Below are 23,637 nucleotides of genomic sequence, written 5' to 3' on the forward strand. Positions count from 1 at the left end.
TAAGATACGTATCGGAGGGTATCGTATCGTATCGGAGATACGCTAAGATACACACATAAATGGATATGAAACACCTTTTTAAACACTTTTGCATAAAAATTTTGTTAAAAAAAGCTATTGATAACATGTATTATGCATAAACACTAAATTGAGGGTATCGCACTAAGAATTTAAGGTTTGTAGTTGTCCCAGAAATGTAAAATCCTTGTTCCCAACATTGATTTCCACTTTAGTTAGAGAGAAATATGGCTGGCAGCAACTTTGGAACAAAAACCCCTCAAAAAAACGTGTTTTCTGAAAAAATACCCATCTTGGCCATTATATGATGATAGTACACTGTATCGGTACATACCAATACGTATCGATACTCACCAATACGTACTGATCGGTACATACCGATACTCACCGATACGTACTGATACTCATTGATACGTACCGATTGATATATACAAATATTCACTGATATGTACCGATACATACCGAAACGTATATTTCACCTTGATTTTATATTTTTCATAGAGTATCAGTACGTATCGATAGTGTATTGGTGCATATCGGTATGTATCGTAGGATATATATCAACACGAAAGGATTTTAAAAATTCCATGTATCGTATCAGTCGGCTAAATTTAAGATACGTATCGGAGGGTATCGTATCGGTATCGGAGATACTTTAAACCATGGGTAGCAGCAGAGGAGGCCTTCAGCATTCCATGGAAAGCCTATAGTTCGTCATGAGATAGACCAATATCGGTTGCAGTGGGAGAAGTAATTGTCTCAGTGTGGTTTGCCTTGTTCTTGGATTTTCCACACCCACACTTGGCTTCAAAATCAGCAGGATTACCATGTAGCTTTCAACAAGTGTCCTTAGTATGCCATGGCTTATTGCAATGTTCACACTTGATAACCTCTTTAGAAGAATCACTAGTGCGAGGAGATCCATCAACAGTGGTGGAATTAGCAGTAGTCTATGGAGTAGATCGATCTGTGGTCTAAGTCTGAAGCATGGAGGAACGGTGAGTTTCTTCACTATTGCCCAGAGAAAATGATTGTTTGAGTGTAGGGAAGGGAGTTCGATCGAGAACTTGGACCCTGATCTGATCATCTTCGACATTTAGGCTGGCCAAAAAGTCATGTACTCGAATTTATCAACATGCTTACGGTAGCAGCAATGTCAGTAGCAGTGGAGGGTTGATAATCGGCCAAGTGATCAAGTTGCTGCCACAGACTGCGAAGCGCTGCATAATACTGTGAGGTAGATAACTCCCTCTGAGTTGTGCCATTAAGCTTCTTCCATATGTCTTACACCTGGGCATCATTCCCAATCTTCCCATATGTTTCCTTTGCAGCTGTCCATAATTGAGAAGCAGTATCCAATAACAAATAACCACTGGAAATGGTAGATTGCATAGAGTTGAGCAAAAAAGATATTACTCGAGAGTCAGTAGAGATCCATCAATCCTGGGACGAACCAATGGAAGAAGGCATCTCCGTGTTGCCATTGATGTGTCCAAGAAGTCCACGACCAGCAATAGTAAGGTAGGTTGATCGAGACCAAATTAGATAATTGGTTCCATCAAATTTGATGTAGATAGCAGCAAGAGGTAGGTAGTCATTCCAAGTCTGTCATTCAAGTCCTGAGGTAGTAGTAGTTGTCTCAGACATGATGAGAGAACCAAAGAAACGAAATCAGCAAAGAGTGCAAGTCGATGCAGGCAAAAATCCCCAAAAAATTAGATTGATTTTTCCCAAATCGATGCAGAGATAGAGATTGTTGATTGTTGATTGCTCCAAAAATACCCGTCAAAAAGGGGTAAAAATTGGGTTGAGTTCTTCCTTAAGTGTGGCAAAACTTCCTCCAAATATCAGCCCTATCTGGGAAGGAATGATCCCTAATTGATTTTGTTAGGGTGTTGGAAGAAAACCCTAAAAGGTGAAATCACAGGGATAAAAAAGTGTGTGATTGTTGTAGTAGATGGAGACAGATGCTGCCGAATAGATGCAAAAACTCGATTCTTCAATGAAGGGAGGACTTGATCTTCAATAAGAGAGAGGAATCGATCCTCATAGGTGCAGATTCCAAAATTGCAGAAGGGGGCCACAACTATCGATCCAAGAAGATAACTATTTCATGCTTTGTTTGAGGTAAGGTCTAGGGCATCAATTAGATCCATGGATCACCTCATTAATGCTTCCCTTTGAGAAAGGAGAGGACAATCAAATGAGGTAGAGGGATAAAGATCGAGAAAGGGTGAAGAGGTGAGAGGCGATAGAGAGGATGGAACGGTTAAACCTAGATCAGACTTTTGGAGGCTCTGATACCATGTTAACAGAATGGGTTAGGACTGGAATTCTTGGACCAGCATCCAAGACCTTTATTTATAATGTCCCCCCAGCCATAAGGCCCATAACCAACTTACTTGAGTAGAGTCTGTTATGGTGGAGTGGACCAATATGCCCCTGCGGCATCTATTTGTACAAGTAGTGAGAGTGATTGTGCTTTCTGAAACATTGATAACCAATCAAGAAATTGTAGGCATACAATAAATGTATATGTAGCTGAAATCCATGTGCTTTGCATAGGAAGAAATGGTGGTAGAGAGAAACATTTGGAGTCATATGCATTTGTATGGACATTGGTTTTGGTTGTTATGGAGGGTTAGGTCAGATTCATTGTAGAGAATCTATTATTTGGAGCATAGTGTTAGAAACTTACGGTTTTCACATCAGATGGTCAGATGGTAGAATCAAATAATGTGCATTTGGTTCCTTTTAAATTTATTGGGTTCGACCGTTGCCCCATTTGGAGTCATATGCATTTGTATGGACATTGGTTTTGGTTGTTATGGAGGGTTAGGTCAGAATTCATTGTAGAGAATCTAAATTATTTGGAGCATAGTGTTAGAAACTTACCGGTTTTCACATCAGATGGTCAGATGGGTAGAATCAATAATGAAGAATTTTGGTTCCTTTTAAATTTATTGGGTTCGACCGTTGCCCCTAACTCTTTATCATCTGTTGTGCTTGCATCTTTCACTCCAATGCCAGCCCATTGTGATGTATATCTCCTGCTGTAAGAATAAACCTCACTGGCTATATTTCTCCTCCCATGCCGCATTTTCCTATTTACCATTCTTGTCCTGCTTTGTCAGTGTCTGGTAACAATTTTAATGGCATATAAATGAGACAGTGGTGGTAAGGGTTTCATGCTCTGGATTAGTAACAATGAAGAAGATTTTCCAGTTCTACTTTCCTTGACTGATTCATTTATCAAAAAAAAAGGGGGGGGTATGCAAATAAAGTAATGGCATCAAATGAGCAAAGGTAGCACTGTTTTGCCCTTTCAAAATGTCAAATTTTATATGGGCTATTATGCAAATAAAGTAATGGCATCAAATGAGCAAAGGTAGCACTGTTTTGCCCTTTCAAAATGTCAAATTTTATATGGGCTATTATGCAAATAAAGTAATGGCATCAAATGAGCAAAGGTAGCACTGTTTTGCCCTTTCAAAATGTCAAATTTTATATGGGCTATTATGTGGCTGAGGTGTAAATGAGGGGAATGACCCCCTTGCTTTCTCCCTTCCTTTGTTGCAATATGAGGACTGATTGCTGATTACAGTCCGTTATTTTGTTAATCTTTCTCTGATTTATGCCAGTGGAGAACAACTTAGTGTTGCAAGTCTCACTGAAAAGACTAGTTAACTGACATGCGCTGACTGGATTTCTTGATTTTCTGGTCAGACCAGATGAAGCAATAACAGCTTGGTTGGAGAATGATGGCATTGATTATGGACAACTCATTCTTCAAATTTTTAAGCCAACACCCAGTGTTCGTGATACAAGCAATGCCATGCTGATCACTTGATCATAAGATCTTTTGTCCAATTGTTTAGTTTTAGTTGTCATTTATTTTTCTTGTTATTTCTTTTTTTTTTTAATATTACAGTTGTTGCCTCTTGTCTTTAAATGTTTCCAGTAATCATTGAGCCGTGTCTGCATTTGTTAACAGTATTTGCATTTCTTGTTTCCTGCTACAATAAACAACATAATAAAAAAAATTCATGTTATATTCTCTGACCTATTTTCTCTACTGATGAAGCTTATCAGGAGTGGAGAGCTTGATTCTGTGTTTGGTAAACTTCGAGATTGGTATCCTCAGATTGTACAGGTATATTGCTACACACATGCATTGTTTCAGTGTAAAATATATATATATATATATATATATTTATATTATCATTAGATAGATGGATGTGCTAATGCGAAACAACTGTAGAGATGAAGCTATTTTATTCATCTCTCTCTCTCTTTCCTATACTCTTATTGTGAATCCAGTTAATTACAAAAGAGTAATCTTATGGAAAGTAATGCCTGGGCCACCAGATAAGAGATGTGCCATTTGTAGCCAGCATCAGAGCACTAGATTGTGGACCTAAAACAGCAAGTGGTATATTTTCTTGAGCCTGAATTAGGTCAGACCAACCTTTCCCTAAATTTCTGTTTCTACATGCACTAATTTGGGATTGCTCCATGCATAGTTGTCATGGCGTCTAGGCGACCCATGGGTATAGCAAGGGCTTGAAAACTAGGTGAAGCCAACAAGGCGCCCGCCTAGTTGACCAAGGCATCCCAGGCGACACCTTGACAACTATTCCATGGGATATCTGATCGGGAAAGGTGAAATCATGTGACATGCTGCATTGGTGGTTGCATTCTTGGTCTATTCTCCATGACATAGGCCACTTAAGACGGGCTGAAAGGAAGATGGCAACTCACCTGTTCATGTTGTCTGACCCCATGGGTGATTTTATGGGCCCATTTTGTAGGATTGTTGGGGCTTTGTTGGGAATTGTGTTTTGGATACCTTGGACCTCTTGTGATGTTGGAACTGCTTGGGTTTTTTTTTTTTTTCAATAATAGTAAAGGAGCAATAGAAATGTCACTAGAAATTAGAAAATATCAATTCAGCATGTTTGTGATTCTATTATGGTGAGGGCTATTCACTGATTGTTGTGTTTCCTGGCCTCTCTTTTTATATGGCCATAACGGAATCAGTTTTTTTTCTTAATAAATCCAATTTGCATGTACATTATGCATTTGGGTAGGGCCACCAGTGGATATCTCGAGTCCACTGTCTGGAAATTATTTTAATTTTGATGGCAGAAGATTGGGAAATCCATGTCTGCCAAGAGTCATTGATTGAGGGTGCTTTACGAGATCATGGTGGGGCTTTATTTTTATTTTTCTTAGGCCCTATTGATATCTTGGAAACTGCAGTGGCAGATTTGATGGTGTTGATTATTATCCTAGATATAGCTATTACCATTCAGCAGAAGGATTTGATTTTTGAAGGGGGAATTCTTCTACAGCTAGTGGGTCATTGTCCCCAATGAGTTGTGGTCCTTGGAGGTGTTCTTTTCTTGGAAGACGAGACATGTATGTTCTCACACATGTTCTCATAAGAATATACATTGTCGGTGGAGATTGAGGTCAGGTAACTGTATAGTGGATCAGTTGTCTGGGGATGGAGCAGTTGGAGACTGTCTATGATTTTTGCTTGCCTTTTTTTTTCTTTGCAAGATGTAATGTACGTGTGTGCGCTATTCGGCACTGTCAGTTATTCCTGACATTTGTAAGGATGCTTTGTAATTTTTTACCACTTGATGGACAGAGAATTCTCTGAATTAGCCGTGTCTCTGGTTTAGTGGCTCAGCACAGAGAGTATTGACCATTGGATGGGACTCTTTCCCTTTTGTATTGCAGTCCAAAATTTTCATTAGTGCTAGGTTTTTAACATAGTTGTCAAGGCGTCAGCATCAGCATTGGCGGCATCGGCGGCATCGGCATCGGCATCATCTAGGCGTCTAGGCACCTTGATCGTCTGGTAGGTGTCGCCTTGCATCTAGGCCCCCTCGAACACCTTGGGTCGTCTAGACACCATGAAAATTATGTTTTTCAATAAATTTTCACACCTATTTCATGACACTGATAAATCTGATGAGACGAAAAAATTGGAGTAGAGGATGAAGTGGAAACATATTTTAAAAATGAGTACCAACAAGAGCTACCATTGGCAGATACGCCAGCAGTGCTATACTGGCTTCTGGCCTGCTGGTGCTTGCTCCCTGCTCCCAAAAATTAACTCTGTTTTTCCTAATTTGAACAACTTAATGAACACAAATGTTGTCTTGATGTCTTCACTTGTTCTATTGTGAACTTAAATAAGTTGTGGATCAATCCCTAGGAACTAAAAATATTTTTATTTATTTTTTATTTTTTTAAATTTAATGGGCAACGGGGGGAAAAATCTATTCGAAGAGAAGATAAGAAAAGAAAGTACTATTTCTTTGGGGGTCGCTGGAGTTGATATGAAATTATTATTGTGTGGGGTCGTCAAATTACTGACATGACTCTGGTGACTGGGGCTTCTCAAGCCCATAATCATGCCCCAAGTCTTCTGAGTTCTGACAACAGGGAAAAACAAATCCTGCATCAAATATAGTTTTCTTTCTTTGATTTTCATAATTTCATATTATTCATTAAACTTGATTGTGTTGTTTGTCATGTAGGCTTAGTATGTTAGTTTTCCTTTTTGGGTGATACAGTGGTATTTTTTGGTTTTCTCAACCCATTTTTAGCATTTTTGGCTGTTCTTTCATTATCCTCTTGTGCTATCCAAATCATTTGATGCTACGGATTGTGTATTGCTCATCTAGTGGTCAATTTTCTTTAATGTTGATGTTCAACCAATGCTTGTGAGTGGTCTAACATTTCTTTTTTTCAATACTACTTCCAAGCTTTCAAGTGATGAAGGATGGTGTATGTTTTCTATAACAGCTTGTAGTGCAGTATTCCCCACCTTCTGAATATCTTTTACTTTGATTGATGGTCTTCACTGGACTCTTAATTTTTATTGTCTCCTTGTCTTAACGACTGTATTGATATGTTGATTATATTATTGTCTTCCCTTATCTGGTTCTTCTAATCCAGCTCACACAACTCCAATTTTTTGCTTTATGCAGAATGAATCATCCACTATTTGCTTTCTACTTCATTGTCAGAAATTTATTGAACTTGTTCGGGTAAATATCTTCTCTTTATTGATTATGTGATTGATAACATCTTCTGTTTCATGTTTTGCAAATTATTGGCATGCTACTATGCGCTATCGGTCCTATGTAGAAGTTGATGGTTTTATTTTAATGCTCGCCAAGGCAAGATGGGTGATTCCAGTGTTGAGAGGAATTGATAGAGTCAGTTTCTTGGAGAAATTATCAGCATCCTAGGGAATATTTAATACACTTCCAAATCTTGAAAACATCTTTAATCAAGGTGTATAAATTCATCTTTATGGCTTGATTACCTTTGCAGAGCTGAAGCTAAGGAATTCTAGTTGAGGAAACCTTTGCACGCCTCTGTTACCTTTCATGTGGGATATCAAGGTGTCTTAGGCCGTGGGGAATGGGCATCGAAGAGGATGTGGAATTAGGGGGTTTGATTGATTGGTTGGGTTTAGACCCATGCAATTTATTTATTTATTTTTCTGGATGGCCTACTTATTAATAAAAAATGAACTGGGTACAAAGTTTGGACTTTTAATATCTCTTAAGTCTATTCATTTTCCAACCACACATTAAACATCATCTTACAAGTCTACAATTGTATATTTATGCAGCGAAATATTTTCATTTTGGACATATGATGTGTCCAGGTCGTTAACTTTTTTGGTTATTGGGAATTATGCAAACTTGTTTCATATGATATCTGTGTATTCATGCCTGCTTGGTGGTGCTTAGCCAAGTCTTTGTAATTCTAAGATGTAATGATCCGGACAGATTTGTTGCTAGACATAGACCAACAGCTGAGCCCATGTAACTTCATATACCACATTATGTGATGTGTTATTCGAGCTTTGTTGTCAACATTTCCATATACTTTATTCTAGTTATGCATTTTCTTTTCTTTACATTACCCAGATTAAGTTTGATACTAAAAATATATTTTACTTGTTACATAGGTTAGTGACCTTGAGGATGCTGTGATATATGCTAGGGCTGAACTGGCAAGATTTTTTGGGATTACAACAGTAGCAGGTCTACTTCAGGTACTCTCAATGTCCTGGTCTGAAGTTCCAACAAAAAAAAAATTGTGTCTTGGTCTAAAGCATGTTATTGTTATATGCATGAATTAAATGTTGATTTTTGTATATGAACTCTACCTGATCTTCACATTGAAAGTTGTGTCAGATGGTTACTTGCATGTGAGCTAATGGTTAAGATATTCAGTTATGCTTGCTAAAAAATTTAATGATGGATTTCAGCTAGGAGTTGTGAAGTGATTAGCATGTCATGAAGTAGGCTCTATAGGATACGAGATTGAGTGAGCTCAGAAATAAAGCAAGCTTTAGCACCTAAAAAGGAAAAAAATAAAATTAGCGGTGCAAATGTGGAAGACATTCCAATCATTGACTGACTGAATTGTCTGATGCACACTTAAAATTCAATGTTTCAACGTCTGGGAATAGAATAGAAACAGCTAAAGACATGGTTATTCAATTGGGTGAGTCTTGCTATGAAATTTGACGTGTCCAGTGCTGAGGATCCAACAGTTGCAATGGCTACGAACATCCCTTTCCTGGACAAAATCAATGGGCCACCTGTCCAAGTGTGGCTTAAGACCAGATGAGGAAATCACAAAATCTCTTTCATTTGACGACCCATAAAAATTTACCCAAAATCTGAAACTGTAACAAGTGATGGTGGCTTAAGACCAGGTGAGGAAAAATACACTTGTATATGTTCCCGTCCAGTCTTCAAGCTAATCTGCCTTCTTTTTTTAAAAGTAATCATATATCTTAGCATCATTGGAACTGATCATAGCTTAAAATTCCAGATTTAGTATACTTTGGTGGGCAATTAACGAAGTTGTCTCTTTATAGGACTGCATTGCTTTGCTGGCGTATGAAGAACCCATGAAATCGCCTGTTGGGTATCTCCTTGATGTTTCCCAGAGAGAAGTTGTGGCGGATGCAGTCAACGCTATGGTATTGTCCACGAATCCCAACATGAAAGATTCACCGAGCTATTTACAATCATATCTTGAGAGGTTGTTGAGGCAGCTGGCTGCTTGTTGCTTGGAGAGAAGGTCGTTGCATGGGGATCAAGGAGAGACATTCCATCTGCAGAGAGTTCTGCAGAGCGGGAATGAGGGGAAACGATAACACCTATATTTGCACTTTGCCCCTGAACCTCCCTTGTTCCAATGACCTACTCTTATCTTCAGATGGCATTACTTGTATTGGTCAAATTGCTTCAGCTCTGGGCGTACTGGTTGTAGAGGCATTTGGTATTTAGGTAGCTTACATTTCACAGAAAATAATAACTGATTTACAGGGGGGGGGTGGGGAAGGGGGAGATGGGGTGGTTCTCTATGATTGTAAGAATTCTTAGGGGAGTGGAGCATGTTCCTGTAAGTCTGTAGCCTGTGAAACAGTCCTTGAAAATTCTCTTTGAACTAAAAGGTGACATTGAAGAAATTAAGTGGCCAAGAGATTCCATTGATTGTTTTCATACTGCAATCAGCATATTTTTAGTATCTGTAGAAGATGCAATCTGCATTTATTTTGTTTGGGGCCAGGCAGGGAGAGGGGAGAAGATGAAGATGAAATCACTCCTTGCTCCACTGTTCCCGAATCCAAGAATACAAGAAAGAATCCAACCATAGGCTCTCTTTTTTATTTCAAATTATTAAACGTATTTTTATTTATGAAGGTTTTTGGAATGATTTATGGTCTTTATTTCTCATAAATATAAATCAAAATAAACAGAATTCATAAAAAACTAAAGACTAGTTTATGAATTCTCATCACAAATTGTTTATTTTTTTTGTTCATGCGGTAAAAATTAATGAACACGTGCAGAATTGGTGATTGAAAATATTGATTTTTTATGCACGAAGTCTCACTATAAGGCCCCCCGCCTCGATATACTACGCCTAATCTCCTCTTCTTTGGTTCTCTTTGGTGTTGGTCATGGCTGCAGCTTCCATCAATCCGACATCTCTTGCTGTTCCCGACTCACCCTCTTTCTTGCCAAGAGCCTTCTCTAGCCAGTTGGGAGTTGTGGAGGAAAAGAAATTGGTTGAGGATGTAGTACGAATTTCTTCATGAAACTCTCTCTCTCTCTCTCTTATTGGCTGATGTTCACAATTCTGGTTTCCAACCCATTGATTTCCTACTTTTCAACTCTTCTCTAAATTTAAACACCATAATCAAAGAGTCAAGTACAGTAAGCAAATAATGTAGACCATAAATAGCCTTAGAGAGCACAAAAGGCTAAAGACAATAGGCGATAACTAAGAACTAGTAATTATAAAAAGGATAATAAACATGAATCACAACTAATAGACAAGGACCATAATACCTAGCAACTTTAACACCCCCTCAAACTGGAGTATAAACTAGCAGCGGTAGGTAAGGATTAAAGTATCGATATCGATTGCCGTATCAATTGGCTAAATTTAAGATACCTATCGGAGGGGTATTTTTATCATATCGAAGATGCTTTAAACCATGGTGATAGGAGATGAACAAATCATCGTTGCAGGCCAGAAAACATCAACAACAACAGAGAAAGCTCTGAAAATAGCAATAGTTGGAAGATGAAACAAAAACACTGTTGTGGGCCAGAAATGGAAATCTTCAACTACATAAACTCAAGAGAAATAGTAGGGAGAAATTTTCAACAAGAACTCTAGGCAGATAAGAAATCTACAATAGAAAATTTTCAATTGGAAGATAGTAAATAATCTTCAATAAGAACATAGAAAAACAATTTCCAAAGAGAAGACAAACAAATAATCTTCACAGGGAAGACACAGTTAAAAATCTTCATAAGAAGACAAACATATATGCAATAGGAAGAAATTAACTTCCGGCTTAACTATATTCTCCTCTCAGGTGTAGCACTACACGTGGACAAATAATTCAGTAAATAAAACCAAAAAAGAACTCATGTAGCCCAAATATTGCAGCAACAACTTACGCGAAGTCAAATAAACATACATATTGAAAATGTAGTTGAGTGCCAATGGATAAATAATGATCAAGTCTTGAAAATTTTGGGAAAATCCAAGGGCTAGATAGCCGTGCGTGATCCTTTCATAGAGTTATTAGGAATGAATAAAAATAACAACAAATGGATCTTTATGATGATCAGATCATAGAATTTAAAAGAAAACTCCCATCCAAGTCTGTATGGAACAGATCAGCTCCAAATGCAGTAAGGATTCAAACTTTAAAAACAACTGATAACTAGAAACTTATCTCCAACTCAATGACTCATCCAGGAAGGGAGCAATAATTTTTTTTTTTTGAAGGGTAGTGATCTGATCAGTAACTCCTGCAACAACATATACTTGATGAAAACCCTTCAATAATAGCAGCAAAACATATATAAGAATATAAAATTGTAAGCGCACGAGCAAGACAACAATAGGTCACACATGATAGGATAATCCTAAATCATAATCAATAGCAGTAGTAGCAATAACAAACAAGATGTTCAATCTTCATCAATTGAAGCAGCAACAACATCAACAGCTGGTGTAGAGAAAAGCAGACAAGATAACACCCATGAACAACAACAGTACGGGGGCAGAGCATGTTGGAACGCAACCCTAAAAGCGATGCAGAAGGTAATGAAAAAACAAAAACAAACAGTGCACACAGGTTTACGAGGTTCAGTGATATGAGATTCTGCTTCACTGTGACACTGTCAATGGTGATTAGGGTTACAACGCTCGTCCTCACACATCTCAGAATTGCTTACAGGGAAAGTAACCCTCGCTACAAATATATAGTGAAAAACCCTAATATACTACCCTCAAATAAAAAATTCAAGTGGGGGTCAAACTGCGACAGAATACAAGACATTGTATACCAACAGAGCAGCATGTACAAAATAGCAACAGTAGGGGCAGATCCATAATTAGGAAGGAAAACTCCACACCAGCAAATCAATCACAAGAATCCCTAGATTTTATTAACACTTATTCAACTAGGATTTCAATAAGAACAAACAAACAAAAGGGTAATATTGAACAACAACATGAGATTTTTTTTCTCCTTTTGTTTTTTCAGATACCATGTTACAAAAGCAGTTGAATAACTCGGATCAATAAGAAGAATGTTCATGGTTTTGGTTAGTTCTCAAACTATGAGACATGCCGTAATATTTACAATCAAAGAATCAAGTACAACATAATTGCCCCAAGGTAAACAACACAAGAAACTAAAGATAATAGATAATAAAAAAGAACCACCAGCACCACCACCTACAACGACAAACTAAGCCTTAACTTAATGAGGTTGGCTACATGGATCCCAAACATAAAAAGTACGGAAAATTGGATTCTAAAACAGAGAGGAGGTGGGGGAGAGATGGGAAATGACGAAAAGAAAAGATATGAGAAATGAATAACAAAGAACCAACAACTATAATTAATTAAACAGGATTCATAATAAATGGATAAGGACCATAACTACACCTAGCAACTTTAATGTGAGTTTTTGGGTTGAATCTTCGCAAAACACCAACTTTCCATTGTGAACTACAAGAGCCACTATTTCCATTCACCCATACCATAAAAGCTTCAAATTCACAATACTAGATTAGAACTGCCTTATAGAAGCATCTAGTCATTCTCTATGGGATTAGCAAGAACAAGAAAGGATACAAGTCAGCTTCGCTCAACCTCCCTTTAAGCTCTTACAATAACTTGTAGGAACTCCATTCATTTTAATAGAGGAAATACGACATCGTGATGTATTTCTTCAACCAAGTTTGTCAGTTCAGATCAAAACCAAACCTTCTTAAAATTGATCAAGGCATTCTATAAGGCAAAAATCAAACTTGATGAACAAAATAACCACAAGAAACTGAACTTTGAAGGCTAAAAAAAGGTCAAGCTCAACTTGAATTGATTCCAAACCTCCCTCCATGTGGGAAAAATTAGAATGTTCAAAATGATTAATGCACGTATACTCCGAATCAATCAATCACAAACACCTTGGCTTGGGTGTCAACTGAGGCCTTAAGAGCGTAGCTTAAGCTTCACTGTATTTTTTATACGATATTATCACTAGGAAAAAGAGTGAAACATGCTAAAAGCATGTTGTATCTGTTGATGATCAGAGTATTGCGTACGAGATGAGAGACCTATCACAGAGTCTAATGAAAAGCATTTTACAACATTGTTATAAAAGCAAATGAAATTGTACTGGTCTAAAAAGAGTAATAGTTCTATTGAAATAAAAGATAATTTTTGAAATGAGTTTCATTTCAATTTTCTGGATTTTGATTCCAGAATAAAAATGGTGTTATATTGTTCAATGAGACTATTGAAACCCATAAAAGACAACTCCATCATATTACTGGATTAGGAAATCCTATCTGAATACAAAAAATAAAATGCAGTTTCATTATGGTGGTATACCAGCCGCCTGTTCTGGAAGTTCCAGTTCCAATTGGAACATATAGTTCTGTAAATGGATTTGTATGTATAGTTACTTCAGTCGTGCTATTTTCCTTACTCAACCATGCCTACATATGCTTCCTTATCATGAGCAATCAAAAGGACAAATAGAAAAGAACCAAAAGTTGATTTCCTTAGAAAAAGTTTTCCATTGAAACAAATGGAGCGAAATGGAAAATTACTTGTAGATCATCTTATTATAAAGCTGAATATTGAGACCTCACCTCAATTTTTTATAATAACGAATTCCTGATTATGGTTTACATATGCTTTGATCATCCTCAAAGAAACCATTTTTTTTGCTTTCTTTTTCTTAGTTTTCCTTTTCTAGTGAGCATCTCTCAAGTTTTGTGTTTTAAACAAGGCTCAACCCTTTACTTCTTTTTTTTTTTTTTGGGGGGGGGGGGGGAGGTGGAAAGTAGAGCAGATTGTGGTAAATCATCTAAGCACCCACCTAAATATTACAATTAATCTTTCATAATATTTAAAACTATGCTTACAAAGAAAACAATACAATCTTCTTTCAAAGGATACTAATTGATTGAAAAGAATAAAAAAAAAATATTTCTTCAACTCTAAGATTCCCCAATATTAAGAACAAGTTAAGAGTTCACTCTTATAAATCAACTTATTAATAAACCAAAATCAACATACAATGACAACAAGAAGGTCATTCTGTAAGCTTGATCTCTAGTTCAATGGTTTGCTGTAAATCTGAAAAAGGAGAACATAATTAGAAAAAAAAAAAAACTTAATTATTATTAGCACTGATAAGAAAATAGGCATGCTAATATTACCTTTATGCATATTGAGTCACTAGATGTTAAGAGATTGGAAAGCAAACCCCAAAAAAGAGAAAAAAGAAAAAAAAATACTGATAAACTTACAATAATGATATTAGGACCATGTGGCCAAACTAGCTACAATAACCACCTCATAACGGATGATAAAACATCAAAAGCAATCATGCACACTGGCACTGGTTTAATTTGAGGCAAAAGGTTATCCAGGTAAGAACCCATAGAGAAGAGTATCTTGTTGGGAAGCTAAGGGAAGGCTATAGTCTGTCATGTGAAGACTGATTTGGTGAGTTATACATTGGAGAGATAGAGCACCCCTTGGATATATGCATGTCAGATTTCAAGCGCCCCTTGGATCTGTCCATGTCAAAATTCATGGTCTAACTCTAGTCTAAACTAGATGGATCACCATCTAATGGAAATTTTCTCTTCCTATTTTCCGCTGTTATACCAGTTGATGTTGTAGTGACTATTCCAAGTGTTGGATAGACAAGCGACCATGTTGATTAGCTATCTATTAAATCTCGAACTCAAACCAACAACCCACCAAGTATCAGACTCTTTCCCCCTCAGCATGTCCAAATCTTGCATTGGCAGGTAAAAGTGTAACATTAGTTGAGGGTGACATAGACCACTTTGAGCACCAACATAGTTTCAATTGGCAGCTAAAAGTTGAAGGAGTCCACCTAGTGATTCTTTTCTAGTTCTGTTTACGGTACCTCCTATATATATATTGTTATAACATTAGTAGATCACTTGTAATCAACTCAATGATTATTTAGTTATTCTCATGCTAGGATTTGCATGTTCTTGGATGGGGCCTGGGGGAGAACCATAAAAAAAAGTCACCAATGTCAATCTAGTGTATGTTTGATCTTTGGGAAGTTTTTAATGGCTCCAAGAAAGGATATTAGTGCTCAAATAAAACAAACAGCACACTCTCATTGGTTAATGGATAAAAATTCCTATTTAAATGCAACGCTTTTAAGTTTAAAAATAGGCACTTTTAGGTTTGATCTAGGGAATGAATACCCCATACGGTGAGTGTCTTTCAATGCCAAAATGCAAGCATACATAGCTCCATAGTTGTCACGGTGACTAGGTGAACAAAGGCGCTCGAGGGGTGCTTAGGTGAAAAGGCATGTAGTATATGACTATATGTAATATAGTAATGAATATTACATATAATTATGCTTATATGCAACATAGAAGCCATATCAATGCAATATGATATAATTATACAAATAACAACTTAATGAGTAACTCAACATATAATGAATAAAGTATAGGATATAATACAAGAATTCATCAAAAAAGAAAGCAATAAACATAAATCGATGTCAATTTGCAAAGTGTCAACAAGGTATGCTGTTGCCTTTGAAAAAGCTTGGGGCCCTAGACGCCTAGGCGACACCTTGATAACTATACATAACTCCAATTATACCACTCACCTTGCTCTCTCTCTCTCTCTGTCTCTCTCTCTCTCTCTCTCTCTCTCTCTCCCATATTGTTTTTAGCTTTTCAACATAGCAAATAAAATTTATAACTATACTTTGCCTATGGCTAAGAGACTAAAGAATATTCAGTACTTATGTATACATATGGCATATACCTTTAATTCTTAATTAAATAACAAATATAAATAAGACATACTAACCTCCTTCCATTAATTTCGCACTGTGGTTATATATTTGATGAGCATAGCAATAACATCTCCGGAAACCTTTGAGGTCTTATCTTTCAAGTTTTGAATCTTTTTGTCAGTTTCCTCTTCAAACCATTTCACGTTCGATCCAGAGTTATCCTTTGTCTACACAGAATATTGGAAAGATATAATTTCCAATTGAATAAAAAAATTAATTTATCTAAAGAAATTAACATACAATAGAGACTAGTTGTATAAAAGAAAGTGTCGCAAAGATTTAAAAATAAAAAACCTCAGAAACTTTTTTTTGGTATTCATCCTCTAAATGGGCACGATAAAGAGATGCATCTCTCTCAGCTTCATCTTTAGCTTGCTTCAATCTTTTCATCTTTACTGAAGAAATAAAATTGAAAATGCTAGATTAAATAATTAGAATTTCAATTAATATTAAACAATAACTTAATTTGCAAAATAAATCTTATACATTTATGTGTTACTATAAAATGTATAAGAAAAATATATTTTACCGTTTTTGGCATTGGTGACAATTTGTTGAGCCTCTTGTTCTGCAGTTAGTAGCATTTGGATGCCTCCTTGTCCCTTAATTGAATCCATGGTGACTATGTGACCTGATTAGTAAAATGTAAGTCAGAAAAGAGAAGGGAAATAATGAAGCATGGATGTTCCACAATTCTTTGAACTATTCATTTATTAGTTGTAATACATTCTTATAATTGTAGGAAAAACAGTACATTAATTGTAAAAATGATTAATAGTACCATAAAAGAGCATTTAGGTGAGAGAAAAGATAAACGGCAGCTCAATGTGCCAAGGAAATCATCCATATAATCTAATACCAAAATCAACACGTTCATAAGACTAGGACAATATTAAATTATCAGCATGTCTTGAAGAGTAGCAAAAGTGAAAGAGATGTCCATTAGAGAAATGACCTACAAGATGTAGATCTACTTTTCAGATCTTAATGGAGAAGTTTCCTTTCTCTTATGATCTGGTTTTAATGATAAGTGCAACTCCATTTAATTAAACTTCAACTGGAACAAAATTTCAATCGGTAAACAGAATTGAAATGTTCTTTTTCAATTAAAACAGAGACGAGGTAGAAGATGAGAAATAAAGCCAGCTTCACTCACTTCAATCTTATTTTAACTCATACAATCGCATGCCATTTCACTAGTAAACAAATGGAGCCCTGGGGAACAGCTAGATTGGCTTAATTTCAATAAAGTACTAAATGAAGGGGACTCTTGGGGGCAGGTTAGGATTAATCACATGGGTTATCCTTTCTGAAAATAAGAAGAAGGTACTTCGGCATCTGAAAAAATTAATTATTTACAATAGTTCGGTGATATGAACAGTTTTCTCTAAATGGAGAGGTATCTCTTAATGGAACACACACACACACACACACACAGATAGAGAGAGAGAGCATTTTAACTGAAACATAATGTTACATGAATTGGGTCAGAAAGTAGTTTAGTTACAAAGCAATTCATCATCCGGAATGATCCCATCATCAACCCATTGACCCAACCATGTGAAGGGCAAGTGATGATAAGACGCTCTACACATAAGGTAGCATTAATAAAGCAACTCCTATGGTAATGCTTGCACACAAGCCTTCAAATTTCTTAAGCAAAACAAAGAATTCAAAGGTAATAGCAAATAGACCCTAATTTGATATACAAAATGGGGTTAGGGATTTGGGTTATTTTCACCAATAAATCTATCATCAATCCCATTTAAAAGTGCAGATCAGTGATCCATCAATTAAGGTGAACCTCCTTCCTTGATTACCAAAAAAAGAAAAAAAAAAATGCAGTAAAATCGTAATTGCTCAATAGATCTCTGAAGCACATTAGATGGTTTTGTTAGAAAAAAATAAATTCTGATAAAATTCTTCAGAGACTCAGTACCCGAAAGAAAGAAGATGCTGAGATACTGAAGGCCGAGAACGCAACTCGATCGTTTGGAAAAGATCTGTTTCTCTTTTTCTCTCTCTCAATCTAAGATTGTTTCAAGCAAATTTATTGGAATTAGCAGCGATTTTGGCGGGAAAGGCCGTTGTACTTGCTTGTTTTTATTGACACGTGGCTTAGATATTGGTAGCAACGAAACGTAAAATAAAATAAAAAGCACAGATAAGTGGCGCAAGTTAGAAACAGCCTCTTCATTTCGTCCCGTACGGCGCAATTTAGTAAGTGGTTCCTTTGGATCATCTTTTTGACTGAAAGAAGTTTTGTCGCAATTACTATATAAACCCTAACTACCCAATCTCCTGTCTCCAAAGCTACGGAGAAAGAATGTCGGGAAGAGATCAAGAATAATAAATCGCTTCAAGAGCAACATCGATCCTTAACCGGAGACAATTTTAATGGCGAAACCCGAGAATTCAAAGCCGGATTCATCGTCAACGCTTCCTCCTTTCGTGCAATCGAAGACAAAACTTCCTCCTTTAAATGACCAAGAAATCGATTCGAAATCGTATTCTCTCGAGAAATTTAAGCTCTATGAGACCCGAGCTGTAAGCATTTTTGAGTTCTGTAATTGGAATTACAATTGACTTCACTGTAAAAGTAGGTTGGTGAGATTGTTGAAATTGCTATTCTGTTGTGTTTATATGAGCAGAGGTTTTATCTCATTGGAAGTGATCGGAACAAGCGATTCTTTCGGGTGTTGAAGATAGATCGCTCAGAGCCGTCGGATCTCAATATTAGCGAGGATCCTGTTGTGTACTCACAGTTAGAAGTTAAGAACTTGCTTCAGCGCATTAGCGAAGGCAACCGTTCTACCGGAGGTCTAACCTTCGTTGCCAAGGTTTTCGGGATTGCAGGTTGGCTTTACCGAGTGATTTTTTGCTTCTTTTACGAGGTTTAGTATTTTCATTAATTTAATTTGTGATTAATTATGTTTGTTTCTTTTCTACTTGCATTTGTAGGTTGTATTAAGTTTCTTGAGTCTTACTATCTGATTCTTGTTACCAAGCGTCGGCAAATTGGATGTATGTGTGGTCACGCAATTTATAGCATTGACGAGAGCCAATTAATCACTGTCCCTCATGCATCAATTCAGTCAGATGTGGCACATTCAAAAACTGAGCTAAGGTCTTCCCTCGTTCCTTAGTTCTTTTGTGTGCTACTGTTTTTCTCATTTTACTATTAGAATGAGAGATGATTTGGTGGTTTTGAGGGATCCAGATTGCATGGTAAACTCATAACAGTAGCCCTGGCATACTACATAAGGATCCTAATTGGGAAAGTACACTTGATTGTTGCCCCTGCTAACTAAATGAGGGGTCCTGATTGAGTATCTGTGTAACTGTTGGTTGAATCAATTGTGCCACAAATGATTTGTCAGGAAAATGAAAATATAAAACACTGTGGTGCCCCAATGCTTATGTCTTGTAGAGTATGGTTGGTATGATATATGTCAACTTTACTGCCATGTTGGCAAGTATACGTGGTTCTCTCCGCTGTCTGCTGTGTTAGGATGGAGGCTGAATATTTGTCTCTATGCATGAATCCAGAAAGGTGTCCTATATTGCTGTTGGTGCACACTGCAGAATTTCTATTTCTTGTCATCTAGTTTCATGTTTAATATTTTTTTGTGTATATTAACATAGTCGCCACTGATACCAATATGATACTGAGATGGATTGGACTGCATCGGTCCCAAATCGGCTGAAAATGCAAAGTGAGACACCTTTTTGACCGATACCACCAATACGTATTGGCTATGGATCGGTATCGGTCATGGCCAATAGTGATATGAATTGGCCGATCCGACACCAATACTAAAACCATGCATTGGACCATAAGGGGTAAAGACATTTCGCACTTGTCCCCCAACAAAATCCTTACTTGACAGCTGATCCACACTTAGAGAGGGCCCCTCAAATGCTTCTGCTTTGTTTTTCAGCCAATATGCCGGCATATCACTATAGGAGTAGATATCCGAAGCCTTTTCCTTGTATCCGAGGGCTAAAACACCTCCAATTCATTAAGGGAAGGGATCCTTTTGTGTGAACCCACTGTTTATCAAAACTCTTCATCCATTTGAAGCTTGATTCCATGTAACAGGACAAACTAACAACAGATGAATCACAGATTTCACATATTTTCAACAGAGGGACTAGCTACTGGGGAATCTTATCATAAACAGTCCATAGAGAAAAAACTTGAACGTAATGGGAATTTTTATGTGCTGTACTTAAGCAGGGGTGAAGGTTCACTTTAGTAGATCCCTTGGCTGGAGTAATTTCACCATTCGAAGCACCTTTGTAAACCCCATTATTTGTATCTAGAATCGAGTAGTGATCTAAAATGATTACAAAATCTTTAACCAATACTCGTTATTGCACATTACAAGTCTTCTGAGTACAATAAAATATAGTCATCTCCATCATAGTCCCCAAAAGCAACAATATCTACCCAACTGGCTCTTCTTCTGAGCCAAACCACACCTCTAGTGATCTGTAAGAAATAAATAATAGAGTAAGCTATACAGTCCAGTAAGACAGAACGTGGCACATCCTCACATAATAAACAAAAACAAAATATCCATAAACTTTCCAATACATGCATAACATTTCCATGACATAAAACATGATAAGTCAGAATTTATGGAACACTATAAACAGTTAAAAAAAAACATGGGAAATAGTCTTCTAAACTCTAAAACCATGAAATTCTTCCTTCAATTCATTGAGACATTCTGCCAACTGCAATCATAAACATGAGGCATCTTGTGTATCAAACCATCACAGTCCAACCTCATAACCGCGAGCTAGGTGGTATGCATGACATAACCACGGGTTAGGTGGCACATCATATCTCGTTCCATCCTAGATGGGCCATTCTGCTAGCTAGGTGGAGCATCCCGTGGCTAAGCGAGGAACATAAATATAAATCTATGCCTCATCCAACACCTAACCCCCTGTTGCAAATGGTTGCAGTTCTGTCATAGTCATCCATCATTTCATTTGTTTCCATTCTATTTCCTTAAACTTGTCCCTACACCATTCTCAAATATAATCATAAACCGTATTTTCTTAATTTTTCATTCATATAAACGATTCATAAGATAAAAAAATACATTCATAAAGCATTCATCTTACCGGGTAGTTTCTTAACCTTAGTCTCACCTCCTTGTTTCTTGGCATATCACCTCACCGGATAGTTTCTTGACCTTGGTCTCACCTCCTTGTTTCTTGGCATATCATTTATTTTCTTAAGCATGTCCATTTCCATTCTTAAATATAATCATAAATCATCATTTTCATTAGCATTTCATATAGTCATATCGTACATTAGAATTCTATTAAGAAAACTCCATCCATAAAAATATCATAAGAAAACATGTGCATAAATACATAGGTGAATCATGTCAAGTTCCACTTACCCATTAATCTGTTAACTTGGAAATTCCAACAAATGATCCACTCACCCATAGGCACTACTACCTATATAAACATACATTAATCCCCTTATGTTCCATCAACTTAACTCTAACCCTGAATATTTCCTTTCACAGTTACAAATTCTTTCAATACATATGGCCAATTCAACATTTTATTGTCTATTAATTGCTTAGGCCAATTACAATTTAGAAAAATAGTAACTCTACCCAAATTTTGCTCTTTCCTTTTTTTTTTTTTCTCTGACTCAACTTCCTATTTTACCTCTCTCCCCAAGACCGTGAAAACTTCTCTCTCTTTTTCCTTGCATTCCCTCAGTCTTTCTTCCGCTTATCTCTTCCTCTTATCTCTCCTACTCCTATGATATCCCCTCCATTTCCTCCAAGTAAGCAGACGGTTTCCAAATGAGGTTTTTTCTAGCCATATAGACCTTTGTGTACTTAGAGCACCAACTCTTATTTTTATTATATAATTCACATTTTACCACTTTCTTGTTTCAAGATCTCGACATTGACAAGATGGCTGCTTTTGTAATAGTGATGTTCTCACTATGTAAACTAACACCACATCTCTTGGAGTACTAAATTGAACTTACAATATGTACGTTCAATTCTCTTCCTTGAAACATTTTTCTTTAATGCAGGTACAAGAAGCTCTTATCCAGTGTCGATCTCACAAAAGATTTTTTCTATAGTTATACATATCCTATAATGCAAAGTCTACAGAAGAATGTTTTAGCAATGGGCGAGGAAAGGATGCCATATGAAAATATATTTGTATGGAATGCATATCTAACACAGGCAATTCGATCGAGATGTAATAACACTCTTTGGACAATTGCATTGGTTCATGGGCATTTTAAGCAGGTATTTTACCTTTTATACCTTCTCAGTTATCTTCTTGTCTTGATTATCATATCATTGCTTATAGATTTGACAGATGTAACCCATAGGCTCACATATATGGAATTATGGATTGTTATGATTGTTCTACTCTTCCTTGTCAGCTTGATTATATCCTATTTGTCTTCCAAAGTATTTCTTCCGATCCCCATTTTTTGTCTTGTTGCTGTCATTGTTCAAGTGCAAATAGCTGTATCTTCTAAAGCTAGGCATCTTAGTTTGTTTTTTTAGCTCTTGTATTTTTTAGCATTTCTTGACTGGATGTTAAAGGGACAGGAATATAGTCTTCTGTTTAATCCATCTTTGTTTCTTCTTGGCATTAACACCATATTTTTTTTTATTAATTACCTTAAAAAATATGAGGATTTTAAAGCTCTCTTGGAGAGATTTTCTGAAAAACTGATATGTTTGAGGGATGGACGTTTCGTTGAAAAATTGAGTTTGGAATTAACTTATGCATTTTCAAAAGTGAATACTTGACTTAAGCCCTATAGGACAGAATTCCCCCTAGAGCTTTAATACTCCCCCTTAAGCTGAAGCATACAGATGACCCATGCTCAACTTGGTACAGCAATGATGAAAACTAGGAGCATGTCCATTCATGATAAACTGGATTACTGGCAATTTATATAGCTGCTTGGTTGTCACAATACATCACCATAGGTGTAGGCACATTAAAATCCCATCTCAAGAAGTAGAGACTTGAGCCACATTAGCTCTGCAGTAGTATGAGCCTTGGCCCTGTACTCAGCTTTAGCACTTGACCGGGCAATTGTCGTCTGTTTCTTATTCCTCCTAGTGACCAAATTACCTCCAACAAACGTACAATATCCTGTTGTAGAATGACGATCACTGGCTGAACTAGCTCAATCAGCATCAGAAAAGGCGAACAACTCCATATGCTTATTAGGACAATAAATCAATCCTTTACCAGGGGCACCCTTTAAGTAATGAAGAATTCAAACAACTGCATCCCAATGAGCTTTCTGAGAAGACTGCCTGAACTAACTGAGAACTCCAACCACAAAGGAAATGTCAGGTCTAGTAACTGCAAGATATATCAGTTTCCCTACCAAGCTCTGTAAGGGGATTACCGGCATCAACACCAAACTTTTGATGAGGGTCTATTAGAATATCATGTAAGCATCCTAGTATCAGATAAGAGATCTAATACACACTTTCTTTGAGATAGATTGATGCCTTTTTTTCTTCTCACAAGACTAATGCCTTTTTTGCTTCTCACAACCTTAATACCAAGAAAATAGTAGAGATCACCTAGATCTTTGGTCTGAAAATGCTGCTGTAAATAGGTTTTCA

The 23,637-nt window shown here is 36.7% G+C and overlaps 3 protein-coding genes across 5 annotated transcripts in view; 2 read left to right on the forward strand and 1 right to left on the reverse strand.

Annotated features, from left to right (window-relative positions):
* LOC122071361 (ran-binding protein M homolog) overlaps nt 1-9,572 on the forward strand; it is a 29,527-nt gene extending 19,955 nt beyond the window's left edge. Inside the window, exons 9-11 of the mRNA XM_042635699.1 lie at nt 7,026-7,085; nt 8,021-8,107; nt 8,942-9,572. Coding sequence (XP_042491633.1) covers nt 7,026-7,085; nt 8,021-8,107; nt 8,942-9,223 — 429 coding nt within the window. The 3' untranslated portion in view covers nt 9,224-9,572. The remainder of the gene's footprint in view (nt 1-7,025; nt 7,086-8,020; nt 8,108-8,941) is intronic.
* Nucleotides 9,573-9,928: 356 nt separating this feature from the next.
* On the reverse strand, nt 9,929-18,074 carry LOC122071383 (V-type proton ATPase subunit G3-like). Of its 2 annotated transcripts, none has more exons than XM_042635727.1 (5): nt 17,919-18,074; nt 16,509-16,610; nt 16,274-16,374; nt 15,994-16,146; nt 9,929-11,402 (listed from the first exon to the last, which is right to left on the reverse strand). In XM_042635727.1, the coding sequence occupies exons 2-4, from the start codon at nt 16,594-16,596 to the stop codon at nt 16,003-16,005; spliced, it is 333 nt and encodes a 110-aa protein (XP_042491661.1). In that variant the 5' UTR covers nt 16,597-16,610; nt 17,919-18,074; the 3' UTR covers nt 9,929-11,402; nt 15,994-16,002. The 2 variants fall into 2 exon arrangements, with proteins under 2 accessions (XP_042491661.1, XP_042491660.1); XM_042635726.1 differs by lacking the exon at nt 9,929-11,402 and adding an exon at nt 13,996-14,250.
* A 167-nt stretch (nt 18,075-18,241) lies between these two features.
* The window catches only part of LOC122071382 (phosphatidylinositol-3-phosphatase SAC1), a 30,232-nt gene continuing 24,836 nt past the window's right edge, over nt 18,242-23,637 (forward strand). For both annotated transcript variants that reach the window (XM_042635724.1, XM_042635725.1), the window contains exons 1-4: nt 18,242-18,526; nt 18,631-18,835; nt 18,941-19,106; nt 22,062-22,284. In XM_042635724.1, coding sequence (XP_042491658.1) covers nt 18,377-18,526; nt 18,631-18,835; nt 18,941-19,106; nt 22,062-22,284 — 744 coding nt within the window. In that variant the 5' untranslated portion in view covers nt 18,242-18,376. The remainder of the gene's footprint in view (nt 18,527-18,630; nt 18,836-18,940; nt 19,107-22,061; nt 22,285-23,637) is intronic.

Source organism: Macadamia integrifolia, unplaced genomic scaffold (assembly GCF_013358625.1).
Source record: "Macadamia integrifolia cultivar HAES 741 unplaced genomic scaffold, SCU_Mint_v3 scaffold_216A, whole genome shotgun sequence".
Taxonomy (NCBI): Eukaryota; Viridiplantae; Streptophyta; class Magnoliopsida; order Proteales; family Proteaceae; genus Macadamia; species Macadamia integrifolia.

Coding starts and splice junctions, on each gene's coding strand:
- LOC122071383 (XM_042635727.1), bottom strand. CDS start 16,596: ATGGATTCAATTAAGGGACAAGGAGGCATCCAAATGCTACTAACTGCA. Junction 16,375..16,508: donor TGTCACCAATGCCAAAAACG/GTAAAATATATT, acceptor TTATTTCTTCAG/TAAAGATGAAAAGATTGAAG. Junction 16,147..16,273: donor ACCAAAAAAAAGTTTCTGAG/GTTTTTTATTTT, acceptor TATTCTGTGTAG/ACAAAGGATAACTCTGGATC.